Genomic DNA, 20,261 nt, shown 5'->3' with positions numbered 1-20,261 from the left:
GAACTACCCAGACTAGATCCCAGGACTTCTGACTCTCTTCGAGTGGGGTCACGTTGAGCGCTGTAGTAATTTCAGCTGAAATCACTCAACATCTGCAGCAAGGAATTTGCCCCATGATCCCATCATCCCATTGAAGTGGATATATCTCCTGAAGGGCCTTAGGATTCTTATAATATGGTGCTCAGAAGTGTCACAACCTTTTTTTTTTTTTTTTAATAAACAACTACCTCATTACCCAAACTTAAATCATATGATTGTCTTGGACTGGAGACTTTGGGAACCTAATTCAATTAGCTGTGTGCTCAGGGATATAAATAATCTAACCCTTTTGTATAACTGTCTGAAAAAAGTCCCAAATGTGGTGCCTGTAGTCAAGCCCTCTGAAATCAAACAGACTAATTGTGTGCTTTGGACTTGATGTTGAAAACCAAAAGGTCCATGTTTCAAGACAGACAGTTTAATTTGGTGGAAGAGAGACTGTTGTCAATTTCCTAATGGGGTAGAACTAGGACAAATGCTTACTCTACCTGTCAATAAAAAACATTTAACTGTCAGAACCAGGGAAAAGCAATATTTTGAACCAGATATAGTGTAATCTCCCTTAATGTTTAATAATCCCTGCCTCTTAGCTTTATTTGTATAGGCAACCTGAGTTGCATGAAGTGTGTGGACAAAAAAAATCACAGGTTTAACCATTGAAAGGTATATAGTGCAGATTTAGCTTTTGAAATGTATATCATTTAAAATAAAATGTTCATTCTCTTAGATATTATTATTGTTGTTATTAATGGGAATATATTATGTCATCTAAGTTTTGTGATTATTATAAATAATTATATAGTTATTTTTTTATTATAATACTTAATTTTTTATAGGTACATTTATCATAATACTTAATTTTTTGAATGTACATAATTAAATCACTAAATTTTTACTGTCTCTCCAGTATGTAAGATATGTTCCCTGCTTTCAAAGCACTTACAATCTAGTTTTAGGGGTTGTGGCTTTTTTGGTGGTTTTGTGGTGCCAATGAGTCCAAATCTTTTTAAATGCATAGAATTACAAAAGAAATTGATTATATTGAAATGAAGATTTAAATTTTTTCCCCACCCAAGCTCTTGTAATCTTTGAAATCTAGCCTTCTTGACTTCCTTGCCTGAATTCTACCCAAGCTTCCCTTGAGATATAAGATAGAAACATGTGAGAGGATAATTGACAATAACTGGTGGTAGTGTTGTTCAGTTGTGTCCAAGTCTTCATGACTCTATTTGGGGTATTCTTGGCAAAAATACTGGAGTGGTTTGCCATTTCCTTCTTTGGCTCATTTTACAGATGAGAAAACAGGGTTAAATGACTTGCCCAGGGTTACACAGCTACTAAGTGTCTGAGGCCAGATTTGAACTCCAGAAGAAGCATTTTCCTGGCTCCAGGCCCAGCACCCACTGTGCCATCTGTCTGCCCATGGTAACTTGTGGGAAATGTTTAGAGCTAAATGAGTGTTATGGGCAGTAAATGCTTAAGGAGCTCAGGTGAGGGAGAGTGGAGGGCTGGGAAAATCAGGGGAGGCATCCTAAAGCTGGGTAGAATTCAGGCAAGGAAGTGAAGAAGGAATTGCATGAACCCGTGGTACAAGTAGAGAAGTATGGAGCCTGTTGGAAGAACAGTGAGTGAACTGGTTTGGATGAAATGAAAGATCAACCTGTCAATCACCAAGCATCTCTTAATTGTCTGCTAGCAGGTAACTAGGTAGCACAGTGGATAGAGCATGGGGCCTAGAGTCAGGAAAATCTGAGTTCAAATGTGGACTCAGACACTTATTAACTGTATGACCCTATAAAATCTGTTTGCCTCAGTTTCCTAACCAACAGCATGGGGATAATAAAATAGCACCTCCCTCCCAGAGTTGTATTGAGAATCAAAAGAGATCATATTCATAAAGTGCTTAGCACAGTGCTTGGCACATAAGTGCTTAAAAAATGCTTGTTCCCTTTGTCTCCCCCCTCCCACTGTTCTAGGTGTTGGAAATTCAAAGACAGAAGCAGAATGGTCCCTACTTTCAAGGAGCATAAAGTTCAATAGGAGACACAACATGGACATATGGGTATATGTGAAATACTCATATGTATATACTAAAAAGATACAAAGTAACCTGGGGGAAGGAGAAGAAGGGAAAGAAGGGGACAGGGGAGACCAGGAAAAACTGATACAGAAGGAGATACTAGAGATGAGTCTTAAAGGAAACCAGGGATTTAGTGAATGAATACGAGATAAATACAAAGGGGAAAGTTAGGGCTATATGATAAGAGACCTTGAATGCCGAGTTAAGATGTTTAGTATTTATTCGGTAGTGGGAAAACATTGAAGGTTTTTAAGAAAATGGTTGAAATCATCTTTAATTATTTATATCATTCATTCATTTGGGCAATTAATTGTGTATTTCTTTGCATTCAATTCAATTTAAAAAGCATTTACTGAGTGTTTAATAAGGTACTATATACTGTTGATCAGTTGTATATTTGTGCTAGTTGTGTCTTCCCGACAAAATTGCAAGTTCCTATAAGGCAGAGACTAAGGTTTATATAGTACTTGCTTAAAAAAAAATCTCCCTCATAATAGTACTAATTACCCTATAGGTGACATATATACATATGTAAATATATGCAGATATGCATATATTTGTATGTACGGTTGAATATATATAGTTGAATGAAAAACATTTTAATGAATTTAATGTAAATGATTATAAATAGCCTAAGAAAAGAAAGAAAACATTTTCTGGGTTTACTTGCCCACAAATTTATTTTAAACATAGGAAAATTCAGTCAGTAGCCTTGTGTTAGATATGTTATAGACATAAGGAGAAGAAGAACTAGCAGCAGCAGCAGCAACTAGCATTTATATGGCACTTTAAGGTTTGCAAAGTGCTCTACAAATATTTTTTCATTTTGTCCTCCCACCAACACTGGAGGGTAGGCACTACTACTCACATTTGAGAGATGAGGAAACTAAGGCAGAGAGTGGCTAAGTGACTTTCCCAGGGTTAAGTTCTTATCTGAGTACTCCATTTTAAGGAAGGACATTGACAAACAGGGGGCACATCCAGAGGAAGGTGAACAGAGTGGGGTGAGAAATGGAAAAAAGAAGACTGTGCTAAAGGAGACATATGATCCCTATTTCAAGTATTTGAACGGTTATGATGGAGAAGAGAGATCATACTTTTTTTTCTGGTTCTTAGAGAACAAAAGTAGAAAGTACAGGTAGAGTTGTAAGGAGACAATTTTTTTTTCTACACAATGTAAATTTTAAAAATGTCATAATAACTGTTAGAGGTGGTCCAAAATTAAATTAGCTGCCTAAGTAGTGAGTGGATTCCCTAAACAATGGAATTCTCTAAGTGGTGTCTAGACCAGGGTGGGGAAGCTGCAGCCTCAAGGCCACATTTGGTCCTCACCTGGTCTCCACCCCTGGTCTAGACAATCATTTGCTCTAAAGGGGATTTCTATTAGGTACTGCTTGGACTTGGTGACTTCTAAGGTCTCTTCTACCTACAATAAAAATATCTGTCACATCTGTCTGCTTCTCTCCCTGCATTCACACTGACACCATTTTTATTACCTCTATCTAGCCTGAACAATTGTAACAGCCTCCTAACTAATCTCCCTGCCTCCAGTCTCTCCTTGACAATATCTCCTTCACTTCACTCTGCTAAATTAATCTTCCTAGTATAATAGGTCTGATCCTGTCCTCTACTCAAAACCTTACATGGATATGTACTAGTTACTAAATAAAATTCACATTTATTAGCATAGCATTCAAGGCCCCTCACAAGCTAGCTCCCAGCTACCTTTCCTGTCCGAGTGTACTCTATTTTTCTATGTGTTATGGAAGCATATTTTAAAAACAAACAAAAACTCCTTTTGATTTTTCTAGAAATATTAAGAAGTACTATTTCTTCAGCCAAAAAAACCTTTCTTTCCAGACCTTCCCCTTAGGAACTGGGGAGAACAATGAATAGGGCCTTGCTTTGAAATGGAGTAGAGATAATAATGAAACCTGGAGTTTCTCCACACCCCCTGCATTGATTGGTTCCTAGACTGTGGGTCCTCTTTTGAAATTCAAGGTTAAGATACTGATCTCTAGAAGGAATTCTTAAGGTAAAGTGATCCAGGAAAGAACTGACTGGTGACTACTCTGGAATATTAACCTCAAATTGTATTTTGACATATTATGATCTTTTCCTTATTCACAATTCCTGCACTACATATATTAGCTGAAATCTTCTTGGGGTAGTCATCTTGAAAGGCAAGGGGGACTATGTCAGTTTAGACATCTCTCAGCTAGAAATGGCTTAGCTATATTATTGTATTGTTGTACCAGAAGCGAGCGAGACACACCACAGAGTATAAGTTTTAAGTGGAGAATTTATTAGCCGGCGGCCATCGGGGTACGGCACCACAAATCAATGGCAAATGTGTTGGGGTGATGGCTTGGCTTATATAGGATATGGGGGTACAGAGTAGGGGGGGAAGAGGAACAAAGGTCCTGGCTGATCAAAAGATTCAGTCAGGTTATCGTACTAGTGGGATAATCTCATTTACATTCCTTGGTGGAGTCACAGAGTCCCAGGGATATCTCCCAGGAAGGGTCCATCAAGTTATCTCTCAGTGGGATGGTCCTATCTATTGACATTTCAGGAAGGAGCCATGGAGTCCCAGGGGTTTGCTAAATACCAAAGATATCTGAATCCATTCTTTCTGGGGGGGCTTGTCAGTAGCTAGGGGTTACTCAGGGGTTCCTAATTTTCCTTGTATTACAGTATAATAATAGAAAATTGATATAAAATTGTTTCTAGCAGATTTAAGCGTAAAATGCAGTATATATTATATTATTAGTATTTTTTCTTCTGTAATATATTCTTTTTCTAGCCAATCTGAAGTACTTATGATTCCTAAGTTTTGTTCGATCTTTTCCCACCTTAAAGCATTTGTACTGCATGGAAACTCTCCCTCTGCATGTTGACATGCTAATGCAACCTGTTCTGTAAGCCTGCCCTGAACCTCCCACCTTGGGATGCCCATCCCTCCTACGCTATTTCTTGCCTTTCTGCCTTCTGTGCACTTGATAATATTCCATCATAGATATTTATTTACATTTTCACTCTTGTGCCCCCTCCCACTCTCCCCCCCATTAGGTAAGCTCTTTGAATAAGACTGTGTGGTAGTGGTTTTTCTAGTTTGGCATGCCTTGAAGCTCCTAAAACATCTTACATATAGTAGATACTTTAAAAAATGAGGGAGCAGAGAAGAAAGAAGACAAAAGAAGAGAGGGGAGGGGACAGGAGGAGAAGGGAAGAGGGAGCAAAAAACAAGAGAAAGGCACCTAGGAGGGAGAAAGTCGTTTGTAGCCCTAACCCAAGCAGGTTGGCCTGGAGGAGATCATTACTCTAACCTAGATCGCATTTTCATTAGCGGGGTGGGGCAGGGGGAGGGGGAGGAGGCGTGGGCAGTAGAGGCTGGATTACAAAGATTTAGGAGGTACTTCCTTGAGGCACTGAATGAGGTTCTAAGGCTGGTTTAATTAGCTGATCTTCTGAAACACTCTTAAATTCCTCAGAGAAAAGTGATCTCCTAGCTGAGTCAGGTGGTGTTTACTTGTCATTATTATGTTGATGACTGCTCTCTCCTTAAGGAGAGACCAGCCTCTCGGTTCTTCACTGAAGATCAAAGGGAGCCTCCCTACTGTCCAGCTACAAGTTCCTTGTCCTCAGGCCCTAGACCATACCGGAGCACCACAGGGAATCTCTTCTGCCTTGCCTTATTTCAAAGCAAGAAACTAGCCCTCCTCGGAAGGCCCCTGAGTTCACAAATCTTATCACATCTCCAACTCCAGGCTGCTTTCAGTCAGACAGTAGATTGCAATTCTAACTGTTCACTTGATTCTGACTCAGTTCAACAAATATTTGTTAAGTGCTTATTATATGCAAGGCATTGATTGTGCTTAGACTCTGTGGAGAATACAAAGCCAGGAGACTGGGCCATAGGAACACAGAGACAAGTATACAGATAAACACAGCTTAATAGGAGTTCTTAACCTGGGTCTATGAACTTTAAAAAAAAATCTGATAATTATATTTCAGTATAATTGTTTTCCTTTGTAATTCTATTATTTTTTTGCATTTAAACACATTATTCTGAGGAGGGATCCATGACATACACACTGACATTAAAAAAAAAAGGTTAAGAACTTCTGCTATGTAGCACAAAGTAAGATGTGATAAATGGAATGCAGGTTGAAAGTATTGGAGGATTCAGAGGAAAGATCACACTTAATTGCTGCCCAAATAACCTTCCTAATATGTGGTCTGACCTTCCTGCCTTTCCCTTTATAAACCATCAGTGGTTCATTATTGACTGCAGAACTAGACATAGCCTAAAATGGGAGGAGGCCCTCCTCTCTGGCTCCAGCCTGCCTTTCAGTTCTCAACATGTTTCCTGCTTCACACAGAAGCTAACCAACCTGGAGGACTCCTTGATCCCATTCGGCCTGAAATTTTCACCCTCCATAAAGTTGCATAGGTTGTCTTCCATCCCTGTAATACAATCTTTCCTCATTTCTGGCTGTCCAAATATTTTTTCCTTTATTTAAATTCCATCTTGGCTACCTCTTCTTTCCTGGGACCATCCATGATTTAGCTGTGCAATTGTTGTGGTCTAGGGGTCTTGGGAACCTAAAATGCAAGGGTAAAGGAAATGGGTCTGCCTCAAAAGAATTCAGCCACTCAAGCCTTCTTTCAGTCCAAGTAGTGAGTTTATTAAAATACTAGTTGGGATGGACAAGATTCCTAGTGAGTCTGCCATATTTGTGACACCAATACAAGCAGGCCAGATTTTAAGAATCTGAGCATTTGATGAGGGTAAGATTGATCTTTTATACTGAAAGACTGTGGGAAGATAAGGATGGGATTAAGGAATGGCAAGTAGCCTGGGGTGGGGCCAGGTGAAGACCATGTAAGGAGTTAAGTGGCAGGAGAGCCCCAGTGAACCTGATTGTTAAAAGGATTATTGACTGGGATGGGTGGGGTGCCTCAGATATCTGGGCTCAGGGGCTTTGGGGTCCAGGTCCCAAAGATATGGTCTTTTCCTTTTAGGGGTCCAGCTTGAATCCCATCCCCCATCACAATCACTTTTCTCTCTTCACAATTTCCCAAAGAACTCCGTCTTCATATCTGCCTCTATCACCTTCTACCTCTTATCATACTTATTGTACTCTGTCTCTTGGAAACTGCTTGGGAATCATAGGATCGTATCTTTAGATGGCACATATACACACAGATATACATATATGTACACACATATACGTATATACACATACACGTGTGCATACCTACATGTACATATACATCTATTTATCTATCTGTTCCCTCTAACTACCCTAGTACTGAGAAAGGTCTCTTGAGTTGCAAGTATCATCTTCCCATGTAGGAATGTAAATAGTTCAACTTTAATAAGTCCCTTATGGCTTCTCTTTCCTATCTACCTTTTCATGTTTCTCTTCATCCTTATATTTGAAAGTCAGATTTTTCTATTCAGCTCTAGTCTTTTCAACAAAAATACTTGGAAGCCCTCTATTTTATTGGATGTCCATTCTTTTCTCCTGAAATATTGTACTCAGTTTTGTTAGGTAGGTGATTCTTGGTTTTAATCCTATGTCCTTTGACCTCTGGAATATCATATTCCAAGCCCTTTGATCCCTTAGTGTAGAAGCTGCTAAATCTTCTGTTATCCTGATTGTGTTTCCACAATACTTCAATAGTTTCTTTCTGGCTTCTTGCAATAGTTTTTCCTTGACCTGGGAACTCTGCAATTTGGCTACAATATTCCTAAGAGCTTTCCTTTTGGGATCTCTTTTAGGAGGTGATGGGTGGATTCTTTCAATTTCTATTTTATTCTCTGGTTCTAGAATACCAGGGCAGTTTTCCTTGATAATTTCTTGAAAGATGATGTCTAGGCTTTTTTTTTTTTAATCATGGCTTTGAGGTAGTTCAGTAATTTGAGGTAATTCAATGTTTTTCCAATAAGATATTTCACATCTTCTATTTTTTCATTGTTTTGATTTTATTTTATGATTTCTTCATTTCTCATAAAGTCATTAGCTTCCGTTTGCTCAGTTCTAATTTTGAAGGAATTATTTTCTTCAGTGAGCTTTTGGATCTCCTTTTCCTTTTGGCCAATTCTGCTTTCCAAGGCATTCTTCTCTTCATTGGCTTTTTGGACCTCTTTTGCCATTTGGTTTACTCTATTTTTAAAGGTGTTATTTTCTTCAGCATTTTTTTGGGGGGGGGGTCTCCTCTAGTAAGCTGTTGACTCATTTTTCATGATTTTCTTGCATCACTTTCTTTTCTCTTCCCAATTTTTCCTCTACTTCTCTTACTTGATTTTCAAAATCCTTTTTGAGCTCTTCCGTGGCCTGAGACCATTTCATATTTTTCTTGGAGGCTTTGGATATAGGAGGCTTGATCTTGTTGTCTTCCTCTGGCTGCATGGCTTGATCATCCTTGCCACTAAGGATATGAGAAAACATCTTTTCACCAAGAAAGTAACCTTCTATAGTCTTATTCTTTTCCCCCTGTTTGCTCATTTTCCCAGCCAGTTATTTGACTTTTGAGCTCCTTGTTAAGTGAAGGGTATACTGCCCCAAGGGGTTTTGTGCAGCTGTTTTCAGAGATATCTCTAGGTCATGAGGGTTTGGGGTGAGAGGTGCTCGACACCCCAAAGTACCAACACGCCGGGTCCTGCTGAAAGAATTCAACTCAAGCCTTCTCAGCCAAGGGAAGGGATAAAGTTTATTAAGAGTTAGCCAAATAAGCCTGCCCCGAGAGATCCCACCCCTTGCGACGCCTGTAAGGAAAAAGGGCCAGACCCATCTGAGCTAGATTGGTTCTGACCGCCTTCATGGAGGCAAGATGGAGATTATATACACAAAGGTTGTGGGAGGGATTGAGGGGTGGTCTGGGGTGACCAGAAGAGGGGTCTAGGGAAGGACTTAAGGATGAGGTCAGACTCCCGGGTGGGGGAAAATAGCTGAAGGCTATATGGAAATGACAACCCATCAAGGGCTGGGGTAGCTGAGCTAGGGTATAGATATTTTGATCAGGATTAAGTACAGGAAACAGGATTAAGGGTGGGAAACAGCTGGACAATAGAGGACTGGGCAAGGTAGGCATTTGGGCTTAATGGTTATAGCCTCAGGCCAAGGCCAGGTCGAGTGGCAAGATTCAAGGAGAGTTCAAGGATTCAAGGGGTTCCCAGAGACTGTGCCCTCATCATTCCCCCCTCAAACAAATGGGACCCAAATTCTTTTGGGGTCAGGGACGAAGGTCTCAGCTTCTGGAATTGCTTCCTGCTGACAAGGGGCGTAGAGCTGGCTTGATGGGTCCAGTTCAAGGGGTGCACAGTCATCTGGAAGTTCATGGCTTGGAGACTGGAGGAGACAAACCTGGCAAGGAAGTTAAGCAAACAACAAAACAGACAGTACAGGAGTACAGAGAAAGGACAATATCCCTGGTGGGAATTAGAGATGACTATTTCATACCTAGCTCCCCTAACCACTTGTTCTGCTTCGGGGTTCAGGAGTGTGTAGCACATCCAAATTAGGTCGGGGATATCTAAGAGCAAGTTTTGATGTTTGGTGAGCCTGTGGTTAGCCAGGCACTGGTGGCCCTCTGCTTCCAGGGTGCTCTGGCAAGGCAGAGCTTCTAGGGGCTGGTCTGCTAGAGGCTTAGAAGCTTCCTCAATTGGAATGGCTGTAGCAGCCAGAGAATCTAATTGTTTTGGAAAACAGGGGTCAGATCCTAAGGACTGGATTAGAATTTCCAAAGCCTGTCCTCTCCTTCCTTCAGCAGAGTGAATGAAAGGTTTTTCTAGATTAGGTAAGGCTAATGCTGGAGTGGTGGTCAGTTTAGTTTTCAAAGTCCCAAAAGCTTGTGCTGGGTAGGGGCCCCACTCTAGAGGGAGTGAGTCAGGGCCTTGAGTGCCAATTAATGGTTGCAGCCCCTCCCAAGCCTTGGACTTAATTGGATATTGAAGGCAATGGAGGGGAACTATGGCTGGGGTAGCAGAAGTACCTTGCCCAGGAATTCCCTGATCCCAAACGATTGGCTCAACCCTCTCCCATGCCTCTGGGGGAACATGGGGAGGTCTGGGAAACAGAGGGAAAAGGGAGTTATGAGGTTTAACTAGAGAAAATTGGCTTCCCAATTTCACCATCAGGTCCCTTCCCCAAAAGAGGGCAGGGCCAGAGAAGGAGTGTTCAGACAACAGATCCTTGATGCCCATGACCTGATGGGTCGAGGGGCATGTGGGGCCAGAGCCACTAGTTAAAGCAAGAGAACATAGCCGTGATAAAGTGGGTAACCTTACCTTTTGCCCAGGGCTCCTCGAGAGAGGTGGTGAAAGTGGGAGCACAGCCAAGCCCCAGGCTTTCCCCTCCTTCCGAGTCTTGAGAAGACTGGAGGACAGGGTGCTGGGAGGAGGCTCTACCACTTTTCCAGCCTTGGGGACACCTCCAATGTCCCTCCTGGTTACATGCTGCGCACGGTCCTAGAGGCCTGGATCCTGGAGGCTTCTTCCAGGGGGGTGCCCTAGAGGGGCACTCCTTAGACCAGTGACCCTCCTTGTGACATCGAAAGCAGGTTTCCCCTTTGCCAAAGTTGCCAGAAGCACCCTCCGGCAATCTCCTGGCCATGGCAGCCGCCAAGAATTGGGCATGTTCTCTGTCTCTGGCTTTTTCCTCTGCCTGGACTAAGTCTCTATTATTGAACACTCCGAATGCTGTCTCCAGTAATTGGGCCTGAGGTGTTTGGGGTCCCATTGCCAATTTCTGCAGTTTCCTCCTAATATCTGGGGCAGACTGATTAATGAAATACATGTTAAGTATTGCCGCCCCTTCAATAGAATCAGGATCCAAATTTGTATACTTCTTAATAGCTTCTACTAGCCGGGCTTGGAAAAGGACAAGGTTTTCTTTTTCTCCCTGAGTAATCTCCCTAATTTTTTGAAAATTTATTTGCTTTTGAAATGCAGTTCTTAGGCCTTCTAACAGGCAAATTTCCATATGGTCTCTCTTTTCTCTATCCTCACTCCTTTGATAATTCCATCCTGGGTCACTAGTTGGAACAGCAGCTGTTCCTGGGGGATAGTTTATGGGGTTATTGCTAGCCAAACTGTCCCCAAATTTTTGAGCGTGTTCCCATATTCTCCTCTGCTCCTCAGTGGTACAACAGGTAGAGAAGAGGATATGCAAATCACACCAAGAAAGTTCAAATTGCAGGGACAGATCCCTAAAACCCTCAGTAAACTTAGTGGGATCTTCTGAGTATCTGCCCAGTTTTTCTTTAATTTGGATGAGATCTGAAATGGAGAATGGAACATGCAATCTCCTTGTCCCAGCAGGGGAGGCAGGCATTTCCCTCAGGGGAAAAGGCCTTGAAGGCACTGTGGGACCTGGAGCTTGGGGCTGAGGTAGATTAGACTGCAAGGCCAGGGCATCTGCCTGGCAAGGGAGATCAGCTAGTACCTGAGGAGGGGTAGAGGTCAGAGGGGAAGATACCCCAGAGACCCAAGTGGGTGCTACCTCAGAGAGAGGGGCTAGGGGAGGAGATATTGCTGTGGGGGCAGGGCCCGAGGCTGGAACCTGAGTAGGGATTGCCTTGGGAGTAGGGCCCATGGTGATAGATGTTGCAGGGCCTGCAGTAGAGGCAGGGCATGGGGTCCCTTCGGCTGGAAATTCCTTCCTCCTTAGTAAAGGAGAAGTTAGGAGTAATTGTCGGGAGACAAACAAAATAAAACAAGAAAACAAAATATACAGAAGGTACCTGAAACTTTCCCAAATTCCCAGCGCCGAAACAATTGAAAGGATCTGGCACATGCTTCCGGATGGGGCATCCGTCCATGTCCTTCGACATGACCACTGGACCGAGAACCACCTGATAGCGTCAGGTTGAGTTGACCAGGACAACGTGGCTGTCCAACCCACTGAGACCACTGGACCGAGCTGTCCGACTGGACCAAGAACCACCTGATAGCGTCAGGTTGACCAGGACAGCGTGACTGTCCGACTCACTGAGACCACTGGACCAAGCTGTCCAACCCACTGGGACCTGCTGAGGTCAGGCCCGAGAAGCACATCCAAAATGTTTGGAGAGCGAGGAGGGGGATTGGGAGAGGGGGGGGCTCACATACCTTCAGTCTTGGCTGGAGAAGAACTTGAGATTAGCAGTGCTTCCCGGTTCAGGGAACCATAAATGATGAGGGTTTGGGGTGAGAGGTGCTCGACACCCCAAAGTACCAACACGCCGGGTCCTGCTGAAAGAATTCGACTCAAGCCTTCTCAGCCAAGGGAAGGGATAAAGTTTATTAAGAGTTAGCCAAATAAGCCTGCCCCGAGAGATCCCACCCCTTGCGACGCCTGTAAGGAAAAAGGGCCAGACCCATCTGAGCTAGATTGGTTCTGACCGCCTTCATGGAGGCAAGATGGAGATTATATACACAAAGGTTGTGGGAGGGATTGAGGGGTGGTCTGGGGTGACCAGAAGAGGGGTCTAGGGAAGGACTTAAGGATGAGGTCAGACTCCCGGGTGGGGGAAAATAGCTGAAGGCTATATGGAAATGACAACCCATCAAGGGCTGGGGTAGCTGAGCTAGGGTATAGATATTTTGATCAGGATTAAGTACAGGAAACAGGATTAAGGGTGGGAAACAGCTGGACAATAGAGGACTGGGCAAGGTAGGCATTTGGGCTTAATGGTTATAGCCTCAGGCCAAGGCCAGGTCGAGTGGCAAGATTCAAGGAGAGTTCAAGGATTCAAGGGGTTCCCAGAGACTGTGCCCTCATCATCTAGGGACCTGTAAATTCTCAGTTCTTCCAAAGTGGTATGATAAAATGAGAGGTATTTACTCCTCTCCTGGCCTATGCTCTGGTTGTGAGCAACCACAAGCACTCTTTTCTGCCCTGGAACTGTGAGGAGGGTTCCCTCTCCACAGCTGCCACCAGCTTTGCCATTCCAGGCCTCCTCCTCTCCCCACAACCACCACCCAAGACTTTGACCCAGATCAGCCTCTCGATTCTCCCATCGGTAGGCCTAGACCTCCAGAAGCAGCTGCTGCTGTGTCAGTGGCTGCCCTCAACCTGGGACTGGGTCTGGGACTGTGAGGGGACCAAGCTCCTGTCTCACCCAGGTGAGAGAGCTTTCCCATTAACCATTGAAGCTGTGTTTGGTCCTTGTGGGTTGAGAAGTTTGGAAACCACTGCAGCTACCAGTGATTCAGTGCCCTGAGGCCTGCTCCAGTTCCATCTGTGCTGGTTGTGGCCTTGGCTAGGCTGTGCTGTACTCTGAGCACAGTACCATAGACCCTTGCTGTAGGCCTTCTAGATTGTCTTGGGCTGGAAATCTGCTTCATTCTGTCATCTTGTGGCTTCTGCTGCTCTAGAATTTGTTTAGAGTCATTTTTTTACAGGTATTTTGAGGGGTTTGGGGGGGAGAGCTCAATCAGGTTCCAGCTTCTACTCTTGGTTTTGCTCCCTGTGCCTTTAGCTTTGAGACAGAAATGAAGGGGGGAAGGGAAGAAAAAAATATATAGAGATATAGAATTGGAGAGTAGGGAAGTTAAAGGGATTTCACTTTAGATGGCTTCGGTCTTCTTTATAGAGACACAGAATCAGAATTTCAAAGTGCAGAGGGACCTCAGAGACCATCTAGGCCAATCCATGTCTGAACAAAAATTCCCTCTACAACTATTGTGGGCTAAGTCAAAATTTGACTTAGTCTAACAAGTTCAAGGTTATTTTTTTTCTTTAAATGCCAGTCTCCCCCTTCCCTCCCCCATGCCACTTCTGAAACATAAAATCCATTTAAAAACTATTTCAGTAATTAAACATTGAGAGTACACAATTTAAGAATTATAAAAAAGTATATAAAATATAATTCCTCTATGGCGATCACCTGATCAAGAACTTAAGGAGGTCACCTTTAGGCAAAGGAAAGACTAAGACCTACTCCCTTTCTCCCCTCATGCTAATCCTTTTATCCTTCAAGCCAGTAAGTGTATAAAATGCTAGATTGGACTGAGATATTAATGCCTGTTTCAGTTATGTCTGAATAGGATTTGTTTTGGGTGGATCCCTAGTCAAAACAAAACAAAACAAAAATGGTCTGAAGATGCTTCAAGAATTCACTGTGACTCTGCTAACTTTATACAGATTGAATCCCTTCACCTCCTACAAGCTCCGCCTGAAAGCAACCAACGACATAGGAGACAGTGACTTCAGTGCTGAGACAGAGGCAGTAACTACCTTGCAAGATGGTAAGAAAGCTGGGGTCAGTGCACTGTCTGGAAACCCTACAGGGGAATCATTACCGTTCATTCCAGATGCTTTTTTGGGAGCTCTGAAACACTTACTCCGGATTTTATTCTATTTGTACCTGAGCAGGGAAAAGGTCTCCCATAGCTCTTTTCATAAGGAACAAGATGGTAAAGAGCTGAATTCAATTAATGACAGGCAGCTTGGAGTATCCTCATGTGCCCTGTGGTCATAAATCAACCCTTCAAGGGCCTCCAAATGGAATTAAAGTTTCTTTGATTGGCTTCCAAAATCTCTACGATCCATTATCATTCCAGAAGTTGAATAATTTACAGAGAATCATTAAAGATAAATGTAGCTGGGTGGGCCGTGTTTGAAGAAATTTCTTCAGTTGTTTTCATTCACAGTCCACTTTCAGCTCTAGCACAGATAAATGATTGAAATGCTTCAAAGACAAAAATGAGACTCTAAAAGCTTTAGGTGGGTTTTTTCCCCTTTCTCCACATAAGAAGAGTTAGGCCTGAAGATTCATTGTCATTTTGTATGACATGATCCTGCCAGGCATGAAGTGAGACTGGGAGACAACTCCATCAAATATGTCCAGTGTGATGATAGCAGGCCTGTTAGGCCCAAAGAAGAAGGATTGGTATCATGCATTAGAAGGCAGCTAAGTTCCTACGAATGAAAGTCAGAGCAGTTCTTACATTCAGCAGCACTTAATAATAATTCAGACCCTCTTTTGTTCTGACCCTCCCCTCCTCCCCCCTTTCCTCAATTGCTATCATTTCAATTAAAGTGCCAGGGTAGCCATCTGAAAAACAAACTCTCTCCAGCCAGCCCACTCCATGATCCCAAATCTAAAATCTGGTGTTTTATAAAGTAGAAGTTTTAGCTTCTCAAACTCCACAGCTGCATTGACCTCCTTACAGAACAGTAAAGGGTTTGACACTGTAAAAACTTCTCAACTCCTTAGCAATGGGCAGAGATTATTTTGCTGAACAAACCGAGGGCTCCCAGCAGAGCATTACACGGCAGAGGGCTGTGTGCCTCTGATAAGATTTGGTTTCCCTGTTCTTGGGTCGGGATGAGCTGTCTTTATGCTCAATAGGAAATACTGGAAATTGAACAGTGGATGGGAGAGAAAGGAGGTGGCCCTCTAATAATAGTGGTTATTACATAGGGCAATTTATTTTAATCCCAGTGATTTCACCAACACCAACTAATATTGGGGGCTCCTCTGACGGTAGAAAGACTTTATAGTCCAGGCAACTGAGATGGGGAAGAGGGATGTGTTGGGTCAGAAAGAATATCAGCATTGCTGCTTAAGGACAGCCCTTCCAGCCCACAGCTCTGCCTCCTGGTCACAGAATCATAGATGTAAAACTGGGAAAGGACCTTAAAAAATCATCAAATCACGCCTCCTCATTTTTTAGGTGAGAAAACTGAATCTGATAGAAGTTAAGTGAGATGTTTATGGTCACAAAAATATTACTTATCTGAAGTATGATTTGAACCCAGCTCTTCCTGGCTTCTAGATCCAATGATCTAACCACTATACCATGCTTCCTCTCAGTTATAAAAGGGAACATGAGTGTCATGTCTTCTCTTCCTCTTCTACCAAGGAAATAGCTATTCTCTGATGGAGCCTCCGCCTACCTGTTCCCTTTCTCCGAATAAGATCTGTGCTTTGGGGAAAGGGAGAAGAGGGGTGGGGGACAAATCTGTGTGATCACAGGGGCATTGCTGACACCTTAGCCTGCTTGGTTCTGTACCTATGTTTGGGACACCAGAAGCAAAGAGGAATAGAGTGGTTTCCTTTCCTTTTCTTTCCCTGCCTCATTCCTAAAGCTGGGAAAATATTCTAGATTCTTCTTCCTTTCCAAGCTAATTCTGCAGCTGGGACTCTTGGTCACTGCATCCCTAGGCTCTTCCTTGAGTCACCCACAGTGCTACCCTAATAAGGCATTGTCATCATCTCAGGAATAGGGATAGAGACTGGGCCTGTGATTCCATTGATAGAGAACTCTCAAGAGAGGAGACTCTATGAATGCAGGTTAGCAAATTCTAATCTTTGAGTGTTGTCTGGAGGGCTGAGTTTAAGTGACTTGCCGAGACCACATAACCAGTACCTATCAGAAGTGGGACTTGAATCCAGCTCTTCCTGGTTCCAAGATCAACTGTTTATCCATTCCACCAACTGCCTCCTCATCCTAGCTCATGTGTATATAGCACTTTAGGTTTTGCAAGGCAAATAGATCAATCAATGAAAAATCAGTCAGAAAGACTGACAACAAGGTGGATAGAATTTCAGGGGATCCTCACAACAACTCTGTGAAGCAGGGGCGATTATTATCCCCATTTTATAGATGAGAAAACTGAGATTCAAAAATTTTTAGTGACTTGCCCTGATTACATAGCTAATAAGTGTCTGAGGCAGGTCTGAATTCAGCATGTGGCCTATTCCCTATGATGTGTGATTTCAAAGGGAGGCTCCCTTATCAAAGATAGAAGATAACACTTCCTCCAGCTCTCTTGAAATCACATTAAGAGGTGAACAGAAAGGGCTTTTGTTCCACTGTTAGAAATGAGGCCTAAACTACAAATATGCCTGGGAGAAAGAACATGTAGTCGACTTACATTCACATTAATATATAGCAGGGTGACTATAATGAGAAAGGAGATTTTTGCTTTTAAATCTACTTTTCAGAACTTATACATCCTTATATACTTATACGTACTTATATCAGATTATTGTCCATCAAAGTAGTCCGCTTAGGCTGGAAGTCTTTGGAATTCCTCTTGTAGCTGCATTTCCTATGGATCCAGGCATACACTCCTACCCCATTCTGTGTGGATTTACGATCCAGCCTGCTAAAGATTATGTTCAGTCAAATTATCCTGGGTTGTTTGGTCCCTCTAGCAGGTTCACATTAAAGGTGGCTGGCCACAGAGTCAGGAAGATCTTTTCTCCCTTGGTGGGCTATAAAAACCATAGAAAGGCTGCATCCAATGCTGTCTCTCCTCTCTCGGGGGTAAGGTAGGAAATGAGGACAAGTCCCTCTCATCCGCCTTCCTGGAAGTCCAAGGGAAAGCTAACAGAGACCCAAAGTTATGAATGATCTCAGAAAAGAGAGACAGCCTTTCTACTAAGGATGGGGGGCAGGGAGCAGTGCCTTCTGATTCTGTGGCCAATCATTTTTGATTTAACTCTGCCCACTTCTCCCCACCCCCAGGCACCAAGGGATTAATTGGGATTTACTTGGTTACCCTCCTCTCTTAACAAGGTCAAATCACAAGTTCCCAGAGGAAGGGGCCAAAGGGCCCAGCTCTATGGGAGGTGTCTCAACGTACCCCGCTTAGACTCTGGAATTTCCTTCAGAGACCCACACAAGAAATCAGTTGAATTGCTTTATGGCAAAAACTGACTTCTTTGTCTTGATCATGTATCTTATCTCCCAGACCTTGCTTTGAACAGTTTTTTAGTTGTCTTTAAAAATCCAATCCAACATCACAGGACAAAGAAATTGTCACTGCTGTTACCATTCATAAGTTCCAAAGATGCTAAATTTACATCTGGAAAGCAGTTAAGGGTCAAGCTGAACCTTCTTGTTTTACAAATGAGGCACCTGAAACCCAGAGAAGTTAAGTGATTTACTCACAGTAACGCTGGTAGCCAAGAACCCAGGTCCTCTGATTCCCACCATAACATAGAATATGTTGTAGGTTCTTAAGGCCATTCCCAAACATCACTCCTAAATGTGCTCTGAGCAATAACGGCATCATTAAAATAAGTATTGCCTCTCAAGTGAACATCTTTGAAAGCCATATCCCTCATTTCGATGCATAAATTCTGTTGTGTTTGTTTGTGGGGGGGAAAAAAAGAAAAGATCCTATTCCCTTATACCTAGGCCTTATAAATACTCAGTCTCAGTCTCAGATATTTTCCTAAGAGGAATTTTTGATGAAAGGCAGAAGAAGCCCAGAAGAATCTTTGGTGGGGGCATCGGAGGGGCTTTGGAGAGGGGCATAGAAGAAAAGTGTCTTGGGAAGGGGAGGATTACCCATGGCGGTCTTTACTTACTGTTTTACTGAGAACTGTCCCAGGCCACATCTACTTGCTATAGGCTAGCCCCTGCAGGAATGAGTTTAAGGAAGGTGGGACTGGGAAATATATAATGAAAGGAAGATGAACTACTAACATAATCATTCTTTTTGTTTGCTTCCCTCCTTCTTATGGATCTCTAGTTCCTGGAGAACCTCCGAGTTGTGTGTCAGTGACGCCTCATACCACTTCTTCCGTTCTGGTGCAATGGCAGGTAAGGTACACTAGCAACTGTCATATTTCATAAAAGTAGTCAACCTTCATTCCTCTTTCCCTTCTTTTTCCTTCCTTCTTTCCTCCTTCCTTCCTTCCTTTCTTCCTTCCTTCATTCCTCCCTTCCTCCCTTCCTCTCTTCCTTCCTCCCTTCCTCTCTTCCTTCCTCCCTTCCTCCCTTCCTCCCTCCCTTCCTTCCTTCCTTCCTTCCTCCCTTCCTTCCTTCCTTCCTTCCTTCCTCTCTTCCTTCCTCCCTTCCTCCCTTCCTCCCTTCCTCCCTCCCTTCCTTCCTTCCTTCCTTCATTCCTCCCTTCCTTCCTTCCTCTCTTCCTTCCTTCCTCTCTTCCTTCCTTCCTTCCTCTCTTCCTTCCTCCCTTCCTCCCTTCCTTCCTTCCTTCCTTCCTTCCTTCCTTCCTTCATTCCTCACTTCCTTCCTCCCTTCCTCCCTTCCTCCCTCCCTCCCTTCCTTCCTTCCTTCCTTCCTTCCTTCCTTCCTTCCTTCCTTCCTTCCTTCCTTCCTTGTGTTTATTGAAAGCTTGGTGTGGTAGCAGATGCCTGTAGTCCCTGTGCTGCCTAGGCTGAGACTGCTGGATCACTTGAGTTCAGATCTAAGCTACAATGGCGTTAAAGCTGGGCCTCCAGGAGCAGAGGGCCGCCAGTATGCTTAAGGAGGGGTAAACTGGTCCAGGTTGGAAAACCAGAGCAGGTTAAAGCTTCTCTGCCCATCGGTATCCGAGTGGCCACTACATTTCCAGCTTGGTTGACAAATGGAGATCCAGTTTAAAAAAAAATCCACCTGTTTATTGAGTACCTACTTTGTATATACACTGTCCTGTCCTAAGTGCTGTGGAGGAGAGATAAAAGTATGGGACACAGTCCCCAGATGTGGAGCTTCATCTTCTAGATCAGAGGCTCATGGGTTAATCCCAATTAGTTTGGAAAGGGACACAGAAAAACCATTATCCAGGTCATTGTATGGTAATTGGCATTTGTTTGGTATCAACAACGCACAACTTCTGAGCAGTAAAAGATGATTTCCAGTTGGTGGTGATAGGGGAAGCCTTCATGGAAGAAGCACCAGCTGAGCTGTACCCTGAAAGGTGGGTAGGTTTTTGGTTAGGGGAAGAACAAGAAGAAGAATTGGCACAAGCAAAAGTGGAGATGGGAAGGATCAAGGTGTGTTCAGGGAGTGGTAGGTATACGTAATGAGGGGTTTGGGTGTAGGAGATTTTCTAATACCACCTCCATTTCCAGTCTGGGTGTAAGAAGCGGTAGTGAAGCCATGCATGAAAGAACAAGAACCCTTTCCCTCCAGCTTCCCACCTGTTTCCATTTTGCATTCTGATGATTGAAATATATTTTTGGTCTCTTCCATGCCACATTACCACATTTCACAAGATATGTGAATCAGGAAGGAATTTACAGGAACCCTGCAGATAGCAATCTGGTGTTTTTACAGCACCTACCATCTAAAAATCTCCATGCTCTTAGCTGGAGTTCTTAACATCTTCTGGATCAGAGACCCCCAGCAGGTTAATCATAACCAGCTGGTCGATAATGGAACTTGACATGTTAAATCAGTGAGTTT

The 20,261-nt window shown here is 43.2% G+C and overlaps 1 protein-coding gene across 2 annotated transcripts in view; it reads left to right on the top strand.

The window, feature by feature from the left end:
• SDK1 (sidekick cell adhesion molecule 1) overlaps nt 1-20,261 on the top strand; it is a 1,168,267-nt gene that overhangs the window by 1,017,694 nt on the left and 130,312 nt on the right. For both annotated transcript variants that reach the window (XM_036741470.1, XM_036741469.1), the window contains 2 exons: nt 14,257-14,360; nt 18,604-18,674. In XM_036741470.1, the coding sequence (XP_036597365.1) occupies nt 14,257-14,360; nt 18,604-18,674 (175 nt within the window). The remainder of the gene's footprint in view (nt 1-14,256; nt 14,361-18,603; nt 18,675-20,261) is intronic.

Source organism: Trichosurus vulpecula, chromosome 1 (assembly GCF_011100635.1).
Source record: "Trichosurus vulpecula isolate mTriVul1 chromosome 1, mTriVul1.pri, whole genome shotgun sequence".
NCBI lineage: Eukaryota > Metazoa > Chordata > Mammalia > Diprotodontia > Phalangeridae > Trichosurus > Trichosurus vulpecula.
The sequence above is the reverse complement of the archived record's forward strand: the minus strand, read 5'-3'. Positions and strand labels throughout refer to the sequence as shown.